We start from the raw sequence: 20344 nt of genomic DNA, 5'->3' as shown, positions 1-20344 counted from the left end.
AATTCCGATGGCATGCTGAAAAAACGTCGTGTGCATGAGCACTTAGACCAATCACAGACTTGAATCCCTTGAATGCGAACTCATAATTACAGTGCAGGTAAAGTTCCAACACTAAAGGTACCTATGGATTATCCACAAGAATACCTACTTATTAAAGACACAGTAACAACTACACCATCAGCCTTCAAGGCGCGTAATCTCACTGTTACTATTGAGCAACATACCATTTTTAAATCCTAGCTTACTCTCAGTTCACGCCATCTTACTCGTGACGCCTAATCCTCACCTTCAAGGTGCATCTTGATAAGAGCAATTACTTCTAATCCACCGAGCGACGCGAATTCATGCAAACAGTTTTCTCTGATCGAATCAGAGAATACTCGTGCTTTAAAGATATACAGTAGTGATTTATGCCCGAAATGTTTAGAAATATAAATAAGCACAGAATAGAATAATATTATGTAATTTTGCATACAAGTTTATTAATGTCTTCATAGCTCAGTTGTTGTAGTCGAAGCGTACATAAGCCCGCCTAAATTGTATTTCGATTTTGTGTTTCTATTAATTAATTTGTCTCTCTTCCGAAAAGCGAAAAGATTTTTATTTTTCAATTAATTTGATATAATGTAGAATTAAAAATTCAAATATCATGCTAATTACTCCATACTGGTATATTTATAAAACTATGTGGCGTGCCGTATTGGTATGAGATCACAGAAATACATAATATTAATTATTATGTTTGCGTGAGAAAACCCATAATAAGTAAGCACTTTTGTTGATATGATACAGACAGTCCGACACGCTAGGGAAGCCCCAAACAAACGTTATATTAAAATGCATACTTAAAATTGCAAAACTGACGGAAACAAGAATTTTGTATGATTTTATTAGTATGCTAATGAAGTCTTGAATATTGTCGTTGTGCTTATTAGACACAATTAAGTATTAATCTCGTGATTTATTATAGATTCCCAAGCACTTTTGTAATTAAAATGATAATGGTGTTATGGAACTACTATATACCTACTATTATAATAACTATTTACAAAGGTTGTCTGGTTAAATAAACTTGGAATGTGATTGATTTTTTACCTTGAAATGGGTACTTCAGTATTGAAAACTATAACAATTCACTAAATAAAACTCTCCCAAGTTATGACAGAAAACCCCAATGAAAATAAATAAAAATAATAATTAACATTCAAGAAATAGATGAGAAATATCTAGAAACAACAAGTAACTCTATTTATTAAGCCACAATGCTTATAATTCAATTTGTTCGAAGCCTACCCACTTATTACGCATGTTCTATTGAACAGGCGTAATAATGTAATTATAAGTTTACATCAGTTACAAACGTTTAAATAATATTTGATAGCCTTCTATATAAAATATTTCTTGTTTATATTTATTTTCTTCGAATTTTGGGACTAACAAGGAATGCCTTTATTATTAAGTTCACCTTGTGTAGTTCATGTAGCTTAATGTTACACTTTTGTACACTCTTTGTACAATAAAGTAAAATCTTTATTGCCACAATAACATTACATTTGGTCATGCATGCACGCAACATCTGAACGAAGGAATAGCATCTTGCACGGCACCGACCCTAGGCTCAAATAAGTATTCCTTTATTAATAAAATCGTAAACAGCCTTTGCTCATGACCGAGCCACGCACTCGACCACATGACTTGCTAACACAATCGGAGTTCATAACTCGACTAATCATCGTAGTTAGACCGTGTGATGGCCAATAAACTCAATCAGCGACTAACAAGAACTAACTAAATCCTTTAACTTATAAATAGGATATAATCCACAGGGAAGCCCCGGCATGTAGGCGAAAATGTTATATGGGGACGAGGCTTCCGTCAACTGGGACCGCAATTAACTGGGACCGCGGTCCCAGTCGCCGGATGCGTAAAAATCAAATAATTTTCTTCCGGCGACTGGGACCACTCATAGATAACTTAAAAGAAAATATTATTCAATCCAAAATCGGTACAGTACTAAAATCCATGAGTGGTCCCAGTCGCCGGAAGAAAATTNCCGGCGACTGGGACCACTCATAGATAACTTAAAAGAAAATATTATTCAATCCAAAATCGGTACAGTACTAAAATCCATGAGTGGTCCCAGTCGCCGGAAGAAAATTATTTAATTTTTACGCATCCGGCGACTGGGACCGCGGTCCCAGTTAATTGCGGTCCCAGTTGACGGAATCCTCATGGGGACATGTCTTCATTAGAACTGGTTCAATTACAACTTCGATTGGATTTTGTTGTTCGTTCTTATTGGAATTTTTGGAATTACCTATATCAAAAACTTGTTGTGAGACGTTGACATTTAGCTAAAAATAATACTTATAAGTTATAAGGATAACATACAGAGAAAATGTAAAAAATGGAAAACACAGCTAGTTACAAGTTTCTGGTGTTGTATATTATGTAAAAAGCAGTCTTTATTCATGTTTATAATAATGAGACAAGTAAAACATAACAAATAAAAAGTATCAAAGTCCAAGAAGCTATAATTCTCTGTGAGTCCTAACGATGCTAAAACGCATTCCATATTCCATAAATTTTGGTCATGGCTTGCTCAGTTAGGGTTGCCAGGTGTCCGGCTAAAGCCGGACATGTTTGGCTTTTTACGGTCTTGTCCGGCCAAATATTGTCTTGTCCGGCCTGGCCGGCTATTGTTAGGCTTTTTATTTGGCTGCCGCGCTAGACGAAAGTCGAGCCTCAGAATAATATGAAGCGCACGCATCAGGATGTTGGGCAACCAATGACGATAGTAGGTACGGTACTCACTCGTGAGCTATGACACCTCCCTCCCGTCATATGTCCGGCTTTTAGGGTAAAATGTCCAGCCAAATGAAGCACTGAGTCCGGTTTTGTGTTTTTGGACCTGGCAACCCTATGCTCAGTTCAATTATAATTTACACCTACAGCCTACACCTTACACTATTAACCCAGAATATTTTTTTAATGTCCTTTATTTCCTTTTAAACCTTTTGTTGAAAGCTGGCTATCAAATTACAGCAGCGCACAGGCACAGTAGTGAGAGTCGAGCAACACGCGCGTTATCTGCTGCAACGTTTCCAAACAGGTTCAGCGTCACGTTTCGGGCCAATAACATGCCTTATCAGCAACATAGCTCTTACAGGTATAATTTAATTAGGTTTCGTTTATTGATATTATTAGTCATCATTTAAAAAAAAAACAAACCATAACATAAGAGTCCTCATCAAGACAAAACTAATGATCCCCGACACGATATGGTTGCTGTAAAGTCATTGAGGAATTGTGTGGACTGCAGGTGGCCCTTTTCCACATCAGCATAATGTTTTATTTTCATTATGTTTATGCAAGAATACCAAACCCCCTATTCTAGCTACGGGAACTGTTTAAAAATTAAGTTGCAAAGGAGCTAAGCAAACATACACTCAAATTACAAAAACAATAGGCTTCGTTTATTAACAAGCAGGTCGATCAAAGATTCATTACATCTGAATACGGAACTCGTCCATCCTCAGCAAAAAGGTGTCAATTAACGCTCCGCTCCACTTCCCGAGCTGATTGGCCGCGGCAAAAACCATCAGGAAGTCATCTCGTTCTGACTGAGCGATGGTGTGGTCTATGGGAAAATGTTCTTTGCCTAATTGAGTAATGGCCGGCGGCGAATGATGGGATTGTTTTATTGTGACAATTTGAGGGAATTGGGTTAATCGATCAATTTGCTGTTCTTACCTCTTTTTTTTTTCTTTTTTTGTGTCACGCTTTCTAGTATACCTACCTACTCCAATATTCCCTTTCCTTCATCTTTCATAGATAAGTTGGTGAATCTAATATTTGGAAGAATGATTAAACTTAATAATAGATAATTTAATTTCTCAACATGATGATATCGTCGATAAAGGAAGTCCTTGGAAAAAATCATATTAAAATCGAGTAATTCCGGATCATTTTTGCAAGTCAGTATTCAACTTCTTTAATTTTATTAGTGAATTGACTCAAACCTCCTAAAAGCTTTTGAACGCTATCGCTGAAAAATTCAACAAGCTTCAGAGAAAACAAACCGTAATGTTTGTAACCTCCATAAAGCTCAAAGCTTCGTGCCAGTGACATTGCCACGGCATCGTTAAGTCCAAGTTCGCAGCCTTCGGCCATGCCAGTCACGCGACGCACCCTACTACAACCCCTGGGGGGTAGTGAGGGGACGTAACGTAACGATAACGTATGTTTATGGCTGGGTTATGTGGTGGTAAGGGAGTGCTTTTGTTAGTTTTAAAAGAATATATTCAGTGTTCTTTAAAATATATTTTAACAATTCATATTTTCAGATTTTTACTTTGTCGATTTGTTTAATTTCCATTATTATTAATTTATTTTATTCGAGCTAAAACCTATCGCCTTGGGATTTTGGGGATTGAAGTTTGTACTCGAGTATTTGTTTTTTGAATTTTGACCTGATTTTACGCACAACTTGGTTTTCAAAGAAATGATTAATTAGGCAGCAATACAGAGTGTATTGCTGTGGTGAATGTGCTCAGAAAAACAAACTCATTTAATTTGGATATATTGCAAATTTCAAATCGTCATTTCCAGAAATATTTTATGTTTAATTTGTACTATTCTAATTACATTATTATTTTGGTGTAGAGGTGGGCGCCACGCCGGCGCGCCGCCGCCGCCGCGAATTTTTTCACGCCGCCGCCGCCGACGACCAGTTGTCGGCGCGCCGATACTGATACTGTACAAACTATTTGAAATTTNCTACTACCAGCTGATGGATTCTTATCCCAGTGACAGACAATTTTAAATCAAACTCGGTGACAAATCTTCTCTTTTTAGCTGCAGAGCTGGAGTACCCCAGACACCAGAAAGCTGCGGCATTCCTCAAATGTAACTGTGACCTTAAAGTGACTAGGCTGTTGCAATGTCAGCTGCTTGGCTGACCAAGTGGCGCAAATAATTAAGCCCCGAAGTCTCACCATATTATCATTTAAGGCGTGAAACTTATCCTCCGGACAATCTAGACTTCGACACATTGCTGCAATCAACCTGCATTAAAATACTGGACCGTAGGATGACATGGAAAGACCATAAATATAAATAAAACAGAACTGAATATAATATTCCACCGACAGTCAGCTAATCCAACATTAACTATGTGCCTCCAAAGAGCTCAAAAATACATGTTATGGGTACTTTTATCGGCACATTGGTACGCTCGCCTTGCCTTATTTAGGACCCGCGATTACCCGCTATCCAAATATCAAAGTATTTATGATTAAGAGAGCTAATTTACTAGGGTAAACCACTGCTTTAGTGGCTCAAACCCCAACCAACTGCAAATCACCTGATTAGTCCTGACGACAGATACTAAAAAAGCTGATTTTAAAGAAAATACCTAATGAACAAAGGTCAAACAAGGTCACGCCGCCGACGCCGCCGCCGCCGAGGTCAAAAAGTCGGCGCGCCGCCGCCGGTCAATTTTATATCGGCGCCCACCTCTATTGGTGTAGGTATCTAACTTTTTTTCAATCCGAAACAAAATTGTAGTTTGATATTTTCACATCGATGTCGATAATGGTTTAACCCCATCGGGTTCATCGATAAAGGCCAGATTTCAGTCACGGCCGCGGCTTCGCTTTCCCCTCAATCCATGACTCGACAATCATTTCCTACCTCAACATTATTGTTGTGTTCTCCGCCCCAATGTTGATCCACTATACATTTTGGACTTAAATATATAATTCCGGTATTAAGTAACGAGGCTTTTTAAATAAAACTTGATTCAAACTCAAGGGCATGATTGGTCTAATCATTTTTAGTCAACTAATCAATGGCCTCCTGACTTATGTTTGAGATTTAATTGAGTATGTAGAGCATACATTTTATAACTTGCAGACTCGGCTGGGTCCGATTGACAAAAATATTGTTTGGATTGACATTTAGAACATATCCGATAAAAATTCGCCAACAACAAACGCCGGATTCGTTTTGTTCGTGAAGTGACTGGGTCAGACAATTGAATGTCATAGACAGTGATCAATTCCCAAAACATTTCTTCACACTAGTGAGTGTTTGACGGTGTGATATACAATGTATTGTTCGTGGACTATAAATACGCCATCTCAACCGAATATTCATCCGCTAAGAAAATTCGACAATAGATTACTAGTAAATAATGTATTTTTTCATAAAGGTTACTAAACCTTTGTTTGTCACCTGTCATCCGCTTTGCAACGGAGGGAAGTCGAACCTTTTAACTTCGAACTCCTCCTATGTTCTTCTGATTAATTTCGTTGCGGGTCCAATGACAGTTTAATTCCCTCGGGACAAACTTGACCTTCACTGGTTGGGGCGTTCAAGCTGTAGATCCTGGCTACACAGGAGTTGCAGTGGCGGGAAAGAGAGGTGGGAATAGTCCCGTAGTAAATAATGTCCTGAAATTGTTTTGTACTACATTACATATTTAGGCAACATTACTCGGTTTAATTTTATTTATTAACATTTATAGCTACGATAAGTCTAGGCAAAAACCACACGCAATGCAGCTGAAGCCACGGCCAGGCTTGAAGGACGCCAGTCACGGTCGCGACCTTCCACCGAAATACTCGCACCCTTCGACAATGTCGATCGGTCGACAGGTTTGACGTACGGCACTGATCGTTTAATGTACATTTTGATAAACAGTTGACAGCACATCAGACTTAGTCCANGCCCGAAGATGGCTTACATAGCCGATCTTTGCGGCAAACTCCTAGCACATTGAGAGTAATTACCCGTCGCCAACATAATTATAGTGAATGGCGGCAGATGGACGGGATTTACATCATCGCATTTTGCGTCGAGTTCAGTTGTGCGCTGCTCGTTGAATTCGCGGACTCGCCTCTACACAACACAATCTCCCGCCATTCTAGGTGATGTGCTGCCAAACCATCCCATTGTGATTTGAGAGGGCTCATTTTGCATCTTTTCGTATGCTGCTTCTGGATATCTTTATTCTTGACTATCTGAGGAATTGACCGCCATGTTTCCGCTTACCCTCCTCAAGTTCAAAGTAGAAGATTGATTCCTACTACGCTAATTAAGGACGAAAGACGCAGGAGGACAAAGTGACTGACATAGCCCACAGAATCGCTAAAATGAAGTGGCAGTGGGCGGGGTACATATCTCGTAGAGCTGATGGCCGCTGGGGCAGTAAAGTTTCTGAATGGCGACCACGAGCCGGAAGACGTAGCACGGGCAGGCCTCCCACTAGGTGGACCGACGATTTGGAGAAGGTCGCAGCTGGGTTTATCATAAAGGACTACTCTATGAAATTAAAAATTACCTTCTAGCACACTTCTACTACCAGCTGATGGATTCTTATCCCAGTGACAGACAATTTTAAATCAAACTCGGTGACAAATCTTCTCTTTTTAGCTGCAGAGCTGGAGTACCCCAGACACCAGAAAGCTGCGGCATTCCTCAAATGTAACTGTGANCACCGTGCGTATATTTAGATGAAGCACTTTGAGCCACTATTGACTCCTCATCACTCAAAAACTACTCTGCATTAACACTTCAAATTTGGCTCATGTGTTGAGACTTGCAAGATATACATCAGCTTCAAATTTCATAAATATGCCTCAAACGGTTCTTTAGGTATTGACGTCCAAAAATCTACATGTCTGACCTATATACCAAATTCTAACCACTTCCAGATGACCTCGAAGGTTCAAATTTGGCATCCAGAAAGGTAGTTATGTACAAATACAAAGGAACAAATAAAAAACCAGTAAATTTTAACATTTCACAGGTGATAGATAGATTTTAGTGTTCTAAATGTCGATTTTTGAACGTCAATACCTAAATAACCGTTTGAGATATATTTATGAAATTTAAAGCTGATGTATATCTTGCAAGTCTCAATACATGAGCAAAATTTGAAGAGTTAATGCACAGTAGTTTTTGAATGATGAGGAGTCAAAAGTGGCTCCAATTGGTTCGTACAAATATACGCACGGTGCAGTCCCCTCCCTGGAACTAGGCTTAACATGCTCCCGCATGTCTATAGTGTTTGCTCAATGTTGATTTAGTCGATTTTCTCCTGATAGGAACATGTAAGACAAAAATTAAATTTCCAATTTTACAGACCTTCTAGAGCAGATGCCGCAAAAGCTATACAAGATATATAAAAACTTGACGGTCTCGCCTGTAGCAAATTGAATAAGCTTTTTTTGGTTCATAGTAGTCATGTCACTAGGACGCATAGTTTCCGAGGATTAAGTGAAAAACCGAAAAGTGGTACCTTTAAACCCCCCTCTCCCTGCCGGCTCAAGAGCTAAGGGCGGGGACTTTTGCTATGTTCACCACCTAACTAGGCTAAATAAAGTCCCGAGGTCAGAAATTGTGTTCCACGGATTTCTCTCTACACCGTTGTTAAGGCATTCATTGACTGGACTAACTCTACTTTTTTGTTGCTGAACAGCAATAGCACTTATATTAATGAATACAACTAGGTAGGTATACAGGGTGGAATTTTGTAATGCCACCTGGAGGGAAAGTACTCTTAATACTGTAGATAGAAAATTTTACTGAAAGAAAACATTCCTTTATTTTTGAAAACACACAGCCACAGTTTTGAGTTTGATCCTTGATGCTCCATCGCTCGTATGACCCCGGAACTTTTCCTAGGCTTTTTGTTCTTAAAGTACTCTTATTCGCATTCTTGCTATTGACATGGAGTGGAAAGTATTGGAATTTAGAAATTTTTCATGACTGGTAAAGGTACAGATCACGTATTTTAAAGATAAGTCTAAGGTACATAATACTGACTACAACATCAATAACAAAGTCTTAAAATAGACTGGATATAAAAGCAATTAATTAATTTATGTTTTATAATCCATATGGACTTGTTTTTTGAATAATTTTATGTAAAATTTTTCTCGTTTTGTATTATTGTTTATTATGAATAGGTACATTCTTGTAATAATTAAGTGTAATCATCATTATTGAAACATTTATTCATAATAATCTGGACTGAACTTTATTCTGACATATTTATTTTTATACAAATTTGACTAAGTATTTTTTATGTCAATAACGTTTTTTTGAATGAAATTATCTAATCTAACATCATTACAGTACATAATATTATTATAACACGAAATTGGTATTTGGTTGTTACAATTTTCACACTGTAAAAGTTTTAAATTTTTTACATTACTGTAAATAACTAGAATGTGTCACCACACTCGTCGAATAATACGAAAAAGAGTTAATGATTTCCGATTTCTCTGTGTCCATAATGTTATAATTTTTTTCACTTTCTAATGTCTTGTAATGACTTCCGGGGTCATACATAATTTACATTTTGATCTATAGTCTATGACAGCGTATGTGTGTGAGATTTTGTTTTCTATCTAAACCTCTCCCATCTAAACCCATTATTTTTCAAAGTGCAATTTACAGGGTATAAACATAATTACGCAGTGAAAAATACCCAGCCTACTTTAGATCTCCATTACCTAATTAGTGTTCAAAAACGTACACTGACAGATATATATTTTTGTTTATGTATTCTCTACATAGCATTGTATAAGATAGGCATCAAATAAGATCTGTTTTTGTTCAGCATTAATATTCAATGCCGGTATGACGTTGACGTATGTCCGTCACAGTATAGTTATGTTTTACACGTATGGAGGCAAGTGCATACTGTATATTATTATCTGAGTACATCTAACATGGTCGTCAGGACAAAAAGTGCATTCGGTATTGTAGGCTTCTTAATCGAGACACGAATGGAATGGAACATTGAATTTTTGGATAGATCCAGTTTATTCTGTAGCCTATTGCTGATATCGTTAGATAGAGCTCGTGAAGCACTTTTAGAATCAATAACTAGTTTTACGATATCTTGTGTAGTTTTTTTTAATATTATGTGCCGCCCTTTACCAAATGTATGGAAGCTGAAAACATCGAATTTTCGGATAGATCCAGTTTATTCTGTAACCTATTATTAACACAGTTTGATAGATCTCATGAAGCACTTTCAGGATCAGTTAACTAGTTTTTTGATAACCTTGTATTGTTTAGAAATAATCGAGTGAGATCACTTATCGTTTCCACCATGTATAACCAGAGATTTTCGAGTCTCACTTTACTACGAGTTAGTACAGTAGTATAATTAAGAGACCACAGTAATTTGATGATTAATCAGACGTGATCTTTGTACATCTGATGCGGGCTTATGTTATTGTTAAATGCTTATCTTGTACTAGCGGCCGCCCGCGACTTCGTACGCGTGGATCCCGTTTTACCCCCTTCATCTATCATATGCGGTTTAGATTTTTTCATTCAAATGTTTTTTCCCGCTAACTCCCTTTACTAACTAAGCTTTAAGTTTACTAAGGTACCTGCATGCCAAATTTCAAGCGTCTAACATAAGTGGTTTAGATTTTTCATACAAAAGGATTTTCCAGCGAATTTCCGTTCCCGTGGGAATTAGTTTACTAAGGTACCTACATACCAAATTTCAAGCATCTAACTTAAGCGGTTTAGATTTTTCATACAAAAGGATTTTCCCACTATTTCCCGTTCCCGTGGGAATATTAAGATACCTGCATGCCAAATTTCAAGCGTCTAACTTAAGCGGTTTGGATTTTTCATACAAAAGGATTTTCCAGCAAATTCCCGATCCCGTGGGAATTAGTTTACTAAGGTACCTACGTACCAAATTTCAAGCATCTAACTTAAGCGGTTTAGATTTTTCATACAAAAGGATTTTCCCACTAATTCCCGTTCCCGTGGGAATTTCGGGAATTCCTTGTTGTAACTAAGCTTTAAGTTTATTAAGATACCTACATGTCAAATTACAAGCGTCTCACTTAAGCGGTTTAGATTTTTAATACAAAGGGATTTTCCCACGATTCCCGTTCCCGTGGGAATTAGTTTACTAAGGTACCTACATGCCAAATTTAAAGCGTCTAACTTAAGCGGTTTAGATTTTTCATACAAAAGGATTTTCCCGCTAATTCCTGTTCCCGTAGGAATTCCTAAGTATACTATAACCTGCCCAGGAGTATGAAGAATAATTGTACCAAGTTTCGTTAAAATCCGTCGAGTAGTTTTTGTTTCTATAAGGAACATACAGACGGACAGACAGACAAAAATTTTACTGATTGCATTTTTGGCATCAGTATCGATCACTAATCACCCCCTGATAGTTATTTTGAAAATATATTTCATGTACAGAATTGACCTCTCTACAGATTTATTATAAGTATAGATAACCCCGGTAATTACTATTTCTCTTAATATTTAATGTGAGTTAAAAATACAACTTGCTTACATTAATTAACATTTATTTTGTCGCATACAGTTCGGTCGTCCGTCTTCTTCATCTCGCGAAAGCCTCTCTTATCGCCTTCCTAAATTAGTATTATTTAATTATACTATTTGAATAGGTACGTAAACCTGATAACAAAGATAAAGGTTACATAACCCACTTTCGTGGTTCTTATCATTAGGAAGTGTATATGAAAAACCAGAAGTGATTTATGCTCTTATATCCTAGGTATTAAGATGCACATAATATTTAACATGTGATTTGTTAATACTTACATAAGTATTTTTTTGTTTTAAAGTATTTCCTAGAAATTCAGTTTCCCAATAGTCTTTGTCAAATTAATAAATATTTTTGATTATTAAATTATTAATGTCGCCAAGCGGATAGATCATTCGTAAATATGAAATAAATAATTTGCTGGAAACATGATGCATTTTACACAAATGTTACCTATATTACTATTGTGATACTTGTTTACTAGTTAGTTACTGTTTCAACTGTAGCACATTTGCATTTTAATGGATGTATTTCAAATAACCTCTTAGTGTAAACTACGCTAGAACAAATATTATGATAATATCTTAGTTACCTTCTAAATTCCTATTACATTAGTTAGTGGACAATTACTTAGTCTGATTGCATGCACGCACGTTGCACGCGTTACACGCATATGGCATGCGCACGCATAGGTAGTGCCCATGCATGCGTAACGCAAGTAATGTTCGGGGGACAAAATTGCATATTAAATATTAGTGGCTTTAGTGGGAGACATGCCTTTCGATTGTTACCTACATAGTAAGCGTTTGTTTGTATTTTTAAGCAAGTTTAAGCTTTTGCCCAGTTGTTTACTGGTCTCTTTTAAAGTTTCCTGGTCCCTGACAACCTATGTTATCTGACGCATAACATTGCTGGCTTTATTCATCGTGGATGTCGTAAAAGGTGACAAAAGGACAAATATGCGAACATCAAACCTCCCCAACCCATCTGGCCAACGAGGGGTGGGGGAGTGTAGGCCTTTTCCATTTACTTCTCAGACCTCCAGACCTTCTCAACTGACTAAATGACCTGATGACGATTCTAATTCTATCCGAGAATTGTAAAACCAAAAGCTGCAGTTTTTCTGTTAGAAAATGATAATTTCAATATGGAGTTCTAACTTACATTGCACAAGGTAAACATTTTACCTTTTAGTTAGTTCATTAATTGTATTAAAATACTGGTTCCCTTATCAGTTAGTCTTGTTAGGGTGTGTTCACACTTATCGCCGATCGGTTTAGTTTATGTAATCGCCATCAAGATTCTGTAATACACATGTTGCGACCAAATTGCCTCATTTGATTTGGCTTTACGCAACACCTCATCGAATAGGATTAGTCTCGATTCGAATGTGACTAATGTTGTCTCATTTTACAATAGTTATGTTAATAGTTTTTTGACGGTTGACATTGCATACTTATATTTGATTACAATACCGAAGTTAAAACATCACAGCTGTCTGTTTTGCATGCTCATCTTTCTTCAAAGTTTGAGATAGTTGAGTTATCCGACGATTACGCCACATTACGCTCTGTATCAAATATACGTTGGCGATTTTATCGAGAGAAATCAGATGACATGTGAAACATGAAGTTGTTATTTTTCTTACTTTACCCTTATATCGTACCTAAAACCTTTTCTTGTAGGTGTCGATATCATACTTTTTCATTGCGGTCTTTTATCGTTATTGTTTCGGCAGAAGTGCCCTATTCTATTTTGTGTCTATAGCCAGCGACAAATTATTTGCAATCTCTAAGTAAATGCTTTTTGTTCATTTTAACTTGTGCTAGTAGTTTTTACAGTTTCCAGCGTGCAACGGCCCAGTTTCCGCCCGCTCGTTATGCAATCCGCTGTTTTATGGTCCTTTGATTTTCTTGAACATTGTTATTGTGCACTACGCCTTGTTTCCGCGCCACAACGATAAGGTTCAAGTCAAGTAACGGTCGAAAACTGCTAAGTTGAGAATTTCTTGGAAAACTAACCCAAGTTATTTTGAAGAAGAAACTGTAAAAGTGCTTTTTGAGTTACAGGAGAAACTTCGCGTGAATCGTAGGATAAATCACTTAAATTCCAGTAGTTTTAAACCGCAATTTGTACAGATGTTTTGCTCGGGGTTTTTACTGATTTTTTTTAAAATAAATTTTACATCGACGAGGATTGTGAGTGTGTAGCACACCGAAAAACGTCAACGTCATTATTTTTACCAAATGTGCTGCGAACAAAACTTGACTCTGTACGTTCCAAGGGTGCAAGGGTGTGCCGCTTTCTGCTCTGTTGCAGCTGGGTGTAGTGCAATTGATAGACACAAAGATAAATATATTTACTTGTGCTAAAAATAATCCGTTTGTTAAGTAATGTTTAGTTAATAAATTTTCACTAAATGACTGAATAAACGTTCATTATTTTTCTAAATATAATTACTAATTAGTTGCCATTTTACTTACTAAAAGAACCTTAACACCGCTGTTTGGCATAGGAATAAATGCATTGTGATTCGGACTTCGGATACAAGATGCGAGCACTCGAATGGTATGCGTCGTTGATGATCGAAATGTTGCTAAGAATCGAATGCAAATGTCGCGACCAATTAATATAATAAAACCTAATTAGTGTTTAGCTCGTATTTTATCGTCTCCAGAATAAGTGACTCATGTTAATGCCTTATTTAGAACCTAGGGTTCACTGGCCGCGTGTCGACGACCTTAATATTGCTACATTTTATAAACAAACATCTCATTATGCTATCAGTTTTCGGCCTTATCGTTTCGGTCCAATAAAAATTTGTATATTTTTAGAACATTTATTGACACTTATTTTCTTGGCATTTGGGAATATTAGGGTTGTTGATAACATTGTTAAAAGTGACCTACATAATAAGTACAAGTATAGCTCGCTCCTTACAAATATTTTGTCCATACCATATCGTATGTCTTCTAGTAAGCGATAAGTGATATTATAGTAACGTATCTCATGCTATGTGAACACACCTACGCACTAATGCGGCTTTATGATTCCGCAGCATACGTGACCACCAACCGGCAGTTCTGACGTCATGTCTATTGTTTCAGTTGCCTGCTGCAGCACGGTTCCTCGACGGGTATGGGGCAGCAGTCGACTACGCGGCCGCCGCTCTGAGCCACAACAACACAGAGGCTGCGTCAGCGACGTCATGACGAAAACCTCCCACCGCAACATCGAGTTACATTTTTGAGTTCACAATTCAGCATATCAAGCAGTGTCTGTTCTCAGTGTTGTGCAAATACATGTGAAACTTCGCGAACGATAACGATATTTTATCGCGTTCTTAACTAAATCCATTGCGTCTGTTTTCGTTAACCGATAGCGCAGTAGATAAGTCGTGCTGATTTCGAACGAGCGTCACACCGCGCCGCGCTGCGTACTACAGCTGATATTAATGTTTAGAAACATTTGGACCGTGCGAGTGTGTCGTGAACTGTGCACAGCTACATTGTGTAGTGTTACTTTGTTTTTTGAGTATCGGATGTGTATTGGAGTTTGAGAATATGCGTTCGGAAGAGTTGTGGTGCAGTATAGCGGCGCTAGGGTGGATTGCGTTGGTGGGATGCCACGCGCCGGGGAGTGAGCTGGAGTCGGTGCGATACGGGCCCGCCGAAGAGCGGACGCCGTTCGACACCTTCACGGTGGCGAACATCAACATCACTTACGAGGATGAACATGGAATCATGTACACAGAGATATCTGAGGTAAGAACTGAACATCTTCTAAATATATAAAAGGAGAAACTGACTGACTGACTGACAGATCAACGCACAGCCTAAACGGCTAAACGTAGGCACTTGAAATTTGGAAGGGACGTAGCTTAGGTACCGTAGAGGTGCACTAAGAAAGGAATTCCCGAAATTCCCACGGGAACGGGAATTAGCGGGAAAAACGGGATTCACGCGTACGAAGTCGCGGGCGGCCGCTAGTGTTTAAATATTAAGAGTAGGCGCACACCGTTGATTTATCGTCGGCCGATAGTTTAGTCGGGCTGTTGATCAGTATGGGCATGTATGGAAGTGCGCACACTACGCCGATTCAATTTGGCCGATTCTTCATACAATTTGAAATCGGGCACAACTATCGGCCAACTAAAAATCAACGGTGTGCGCCTACTCTAACCGGTACATTCTGTTTAAATGAGGCATTGTGTAAATCCCAGGTTTCCCCTAATCAATGCAATGCCTGATGACGTGCGGCCATCAATAAAATTAATGTCGCTTTCCAGGAGATATGAATAAGCTCTTTACCGTAATATCAAATCCGGACGCCGATAATGCTGTTGACGGTTGTACGAGTACATACAGAATTGGTGTTTATTATACCTTCCACATACATAACAATGATAAATGATATGTTTTTGGGAAATTTGAAAAATTGATCATGTGACATAGACAGTTGAGTCTTGTTGCTAGTGTTATTCCGTCCGTAGCATAGTAGCAAGTAATCTCTGGGATTTATTCTGAAAATTGTAAAAAAAATCGTGATTTTAATGCTAAAAGAATATGAATTCTAAGTTTGAAACTAAATCTAGAAGAAGTAATCTATAAAATTTTGTACTAAGTATGAATTAATTAAATGAACGAACAACTCTAAGTACCTACTAAACAAGTTTACTGAGACTAGACTAGAAGTCAAAGAAGTCGAAGCGACAATTACTGAACTAGCATGTTTTTAAATTGCACAATATACATATTTTTATTCTCCTTTTAAAATAATACAACTTTGTTATTCTTGGTTTAGTAAAACTAGTTAATGAGTCAGACAGATTAACAGCTCTGCCGTGAGTCCGTGACAAATGTTCCACACAGTTCTATAATATAGGTACTCAACATCAAATAAATCGCACGTTCCGCGACGCGAACTTTAAAGATTTTCTTCTGACACAATCATGGTGCCCCAACAATATAGGTGTTATTTGAAAGCCCAATTAATATCCTTAAAGAAAAACACATTCAATTTATTAATAAATGATTAACCATAAATGTGACTTGAAAAAATACCTCACTTTAGGCTCACCTCTGGGATCAATTAGACCATTTTTTATGGTTATAAAACCAAATAATGGTCTCACGTGTCCTCTTTAACAGATAGATAGCGATTAATCCCAACATAACAGTTTTATAGCCATAAAAGTTGGCTCAAGCGTAACTACCTATTTTTTGAAGAAGTGACCTTGGATCCTTCTAAAGACACATTTTTGGGGTAAAAACCTTTCCAATAATGAAATCAAGTTTAGAACTAGGCTTTTAAATAGTGCCAATATTGGTAGGAAGTGGGGATGCATTCGTTTGAAAGTGCTTGTCGCGGGAGGTGCGATTTATTTGACGACGAGTGTATTTTCAGCCTAGGTGTGTTTTACAAAGTAACCAAATAGGAAACAGCATCTTTCCTACATTTTGCAATCATGTCTTTACGCAAGACCTAAACATACATTTATACTGTTATCTATTGCTTACTTTACGGAGGCGTCACTTAAAGCTCGAAGCTCAAAGTCATAAGTTCCTATACGCACTTTAACTGCCCTTCGTCACAACTGGGTTTAAACCAGGTCACCCGTTACAAAATCGTCCTTTAGTGAAAGGCCCTTAGTTTGTTTAGGAGCTACAACCGCTTATAGCAAAGCCCCAGCTACATTTGTAAAGGAACTTTGTTAAGTTATTATTATATTAGTGGTTTCTACTGCTGTAATGAGTAATGTCGCTTTTTATTTGGCAGTTAACTATAAACTGTTTTCTCACTTATGTAAGCATTACTTCATTCTGCTCTTGCCTCGTCAAAAGGATTTACACAATCTGTGCTTACTTATAAAATTATATTGGTCCTGATTGATTAATTGAGCCATCCAAAACGGGCAGACATAACGGTCAACATGTAACATTGATGAATCCGCAAAGATAGAATTTCTGATTAGCATTCGAAATTAAAATTAAATAATGTATCTTGCTTTAACATAGATCAATAACTAGTAGGAGTTAAAAATACTTTAGGAGTTAAGTAACTCTGAACATGTATTTCGACATCGCTAGTTGTTTTTATGCAAATATTCCAATTGTTTGAACAAGAATTACTTTCTCTAACGCCAAATTGCGAGTGACGTTCATGACTGACGGCAGAGATAAAGGTCTTGGCCTCATGACATAATTTCTCTTGACAAATCACTCTGATAACACTTCTGCACTGTTAGTCAAACGCTAAGAATATTTAACTCTTCTCTAAAACCCAAATTAAGTAAATATTTTGAGTGTATTTGAAATTCAGTTTATGACTAGTATAAAAGTTTTGCTTTATGTGATAATTGTAGTTTGAAGATCGTATCACTTTCTTTGTCATTGTTTTAAATTGTTGTAATAAAGTACGAGGGTATTTAAACGCTGGTTTCTTTAATTGCACTTTAATGCGTGCTAGACAAGTAATTCACCTTCTTCTTAACGTTGTTAAAAATAAGCTAAATATTTATTATGTCGTTTTATGTCATTTTTCTGCATTAATGTTGAGTGTCTATAATAGTAAATAACTCGGCTAAACCTCCAGTTACTAAGCTAGATAAGTTAAACAGGTAACCGACAGTTTATATCAACCAAAATGACATGTTGAAGTATTATAGATAAAGTTCAATATTGAATGCTAATAATTTATGACAGAGTTCACCATATGGCACCCACGGCATCCCAACTAATATTATAAATGCGAAAGTAACTCTGTCTGTCTGTCTGTCTGTCTGTCTGTCTGTCTGTCTGTCTGTCTGTCTGTCTGTCTGTCTGTTACGCTTTCCCGCTTAAACCTCGCAACCGATTTTGATGAAATTTGGCATAGAGATAGTTTGAGTCCCGGGAAAGAACATAGGATAGTTTTTATCCCGGTTTTTGAAACAGGGACGCGCGCGATAAAGTTTTTCTGTGACAGACAAATTTCCACGCGGGCGAAGCCGCGGGCGGAAAGCTAGTAAATACATATGATTACCGCCACATGTTTGGCGCTAAGTATGAGAATCGAGCCACTTTGGTACCGTAAATTGAACTCGTTTACAAATTGTAAACAATGTTTTTGTACATACCACAGTTAATTACCCACTGTATTTGAAACTTGTAACCTCAATCCAACTATGTGAATACCTACCTAAAGTCATTCTTGAAAACAATCGTGGATGCGTGAATTAGTTTCGGTATTGACATTCTAGGACGCGTACCGTACGTCATACTTTAAAAAACCAGACGCTATACTAGGTACATACTTAAAACTATAACTCACTTACGTATTGTGTTGTATTGCCTCTTCTATCATGTTTAATTACTAATAGTTTTTGAGTGTGTCAAATTAATGCGCATTGTAAGTCTTTCTGTAAGGAAACTCATTTTTCCTTTTAGAGGTTAATCTTTAGACTTCAGTTCTACTTACACAGTTTCACTTCTTAATTTCTATTCGGTCTTGTGGAAATCCCAACTAATATTATAAATGCGAAAGTAACTCTGTCTGTCTGTCTGTCTGTCTGTTACGCTTTCCCGCTTAAACCTCGCAACCGATTTTGATGAAATTTGGCATAGAGATAGTTTGAGTCCCGGGAAAGAACATAGGATAGTTTTTATCCCGGTTTTTGAAACAGGGACGCGCGCGATAAAGTTTTTCTGTGACAGACAAAATTCCACGCGGGCGAAGCCGCGGGCGGAAAGCTAGTTTTCATATAATTCCACATACGGATTCACTCAACGCTCATTATTGTAATGACTAGTGTCGTTCCTTAATTAATACGCAGAAAGGTCGGTACGTCCATTTATAGTTCACACCTTGACAGCAGCACTATACGAGCTGTTTATACAGGCACTAGACCAATACACAAATGTTTACACTTTTTCCACATTGTTCGTGGTATGACGTAGCACTATATTACACTATTTCTTTTGCCTAGTAAATTATACCTTTCTTAACTGTAAAGTTTGGCACTTAGTACCTAAATTATAGGCCCGTAGCCAACGGTTATGCCTGAATGATATGGTGAAGGCTCACGGTGCCAAATTCAAATAGTGACAATACTAAGAACATAGTTTTATATCTCACAATAAAAATACAATCAAATCAACCTTGTGTCGACTGAATAAGGCTTCCAGACAGCACTATTATTCCATACTAGGTTCATCCTTGTGATCTATCACTTCTTTTATAAAAAAAAATAGTGTCATTGCAAATTAAATTTTCACAAGCAAACATAATACGTTAATTTTTAGTCATGATAATGCATTAGAAAGAAAGTTAATAAAAAACTATGTTATAAGGTTTAATAAGGTCTAATGTAATCAATTTTTATTTTGTCAAATATTCTTAATCGAAGTCTCTGACCTTATTTATTTATTTGTAAAATTCCATAAAATATGCTGAAGTGTTATTAAACAATCAGATTATTCAGAGACGGATACAATCCTGTATTAAAATATGTGCCAAACGCAGATATTACACCGTTACTTTGTGTTTGTATTTAAAATTTATTTTAATCTATCGATACGCGAAGCGTCGCCATTGCTTACATATGTACATACCAATTCAACATAGTAGAATTTAAAAATATAATATTTGCTTTTTACAACATTGTCGTTTCTTTCGTATTTACAGCCGGTTTGATATTGAGAAATGTCACACTTATCATTCGAAGTCATGTGGTTTTATAAATTACTTGCTTTAAATAGTGCTTTGCCGGCTAACAGATTGCATATTTTTACTATCACTAACATGTTTATCTATTTTGTATAATTTATCGACATTTTATATTCCCCGACCTCAATAAATCCCTTAAATGTTGTATTTTACTTTGCGCGCGTGCTCAGCTAGTATTTATGCTGGTCATTTGTTTCTTTAAAAATACGCGTAATAAAAACATCCTCGTCATTCCCTTCTAAGATTTTTTGGTGATTTTGTATTATTTATATTGGAGCGGGATCAGCGACC

The 20344-nt window shown here is 37.1% G+C and overlaps 1 protein-coding gene across 3 annotated transcripts in view; it reads left to right on the top strand.

Annotated features, from left to right (window-relative positions):
- LOC114360373 (ring finger protein goliath) overlaps positions 1 to 20344 on the top strand; it is a 79782-nt gene that overhangs the window by 24264 nt on the left and 35174 nt on the right. For all 3 annotated transcript variants that reach the window (XM_028315074.1, XM_028315076.1, XM_028315075.1), the window contains exon 2: positions 14455 to 15111. In XM_028315074.1, the coding sequence (XP_028170875.1) occupies positions 14911 to 15111 (201 nt within the window). In that variant the 5' untranslated portion in view covers positions 14455 to 14910. The remainder of the gene's footprint in view (positions 1 to 14454; positions 15112 to 20344) is intronic.

This window comes from Ostrinia furnacalis, unplaced genomic scaffold (genome assembly GCF_004193835.3).
Source record: "Ostrinia furnacalis isolate ACB-3 unplaced genomic scaffold, ASM419383v2 OfSCF4979, whole genome shotgun sequence".
In the NCBI taxonomy this organism is placed as follows: domain Eukaryota; kingdom Metazoa; phylum Arthropoda; class Insecta; order Lepidoptera; family Crambidae; genus Ostrinia; species Ostrinia furnacalis.
Note: the sequence above shows the minus strand (reverse complement) of the source record. Positions and strands in the feature narration are given on the sequence as shown.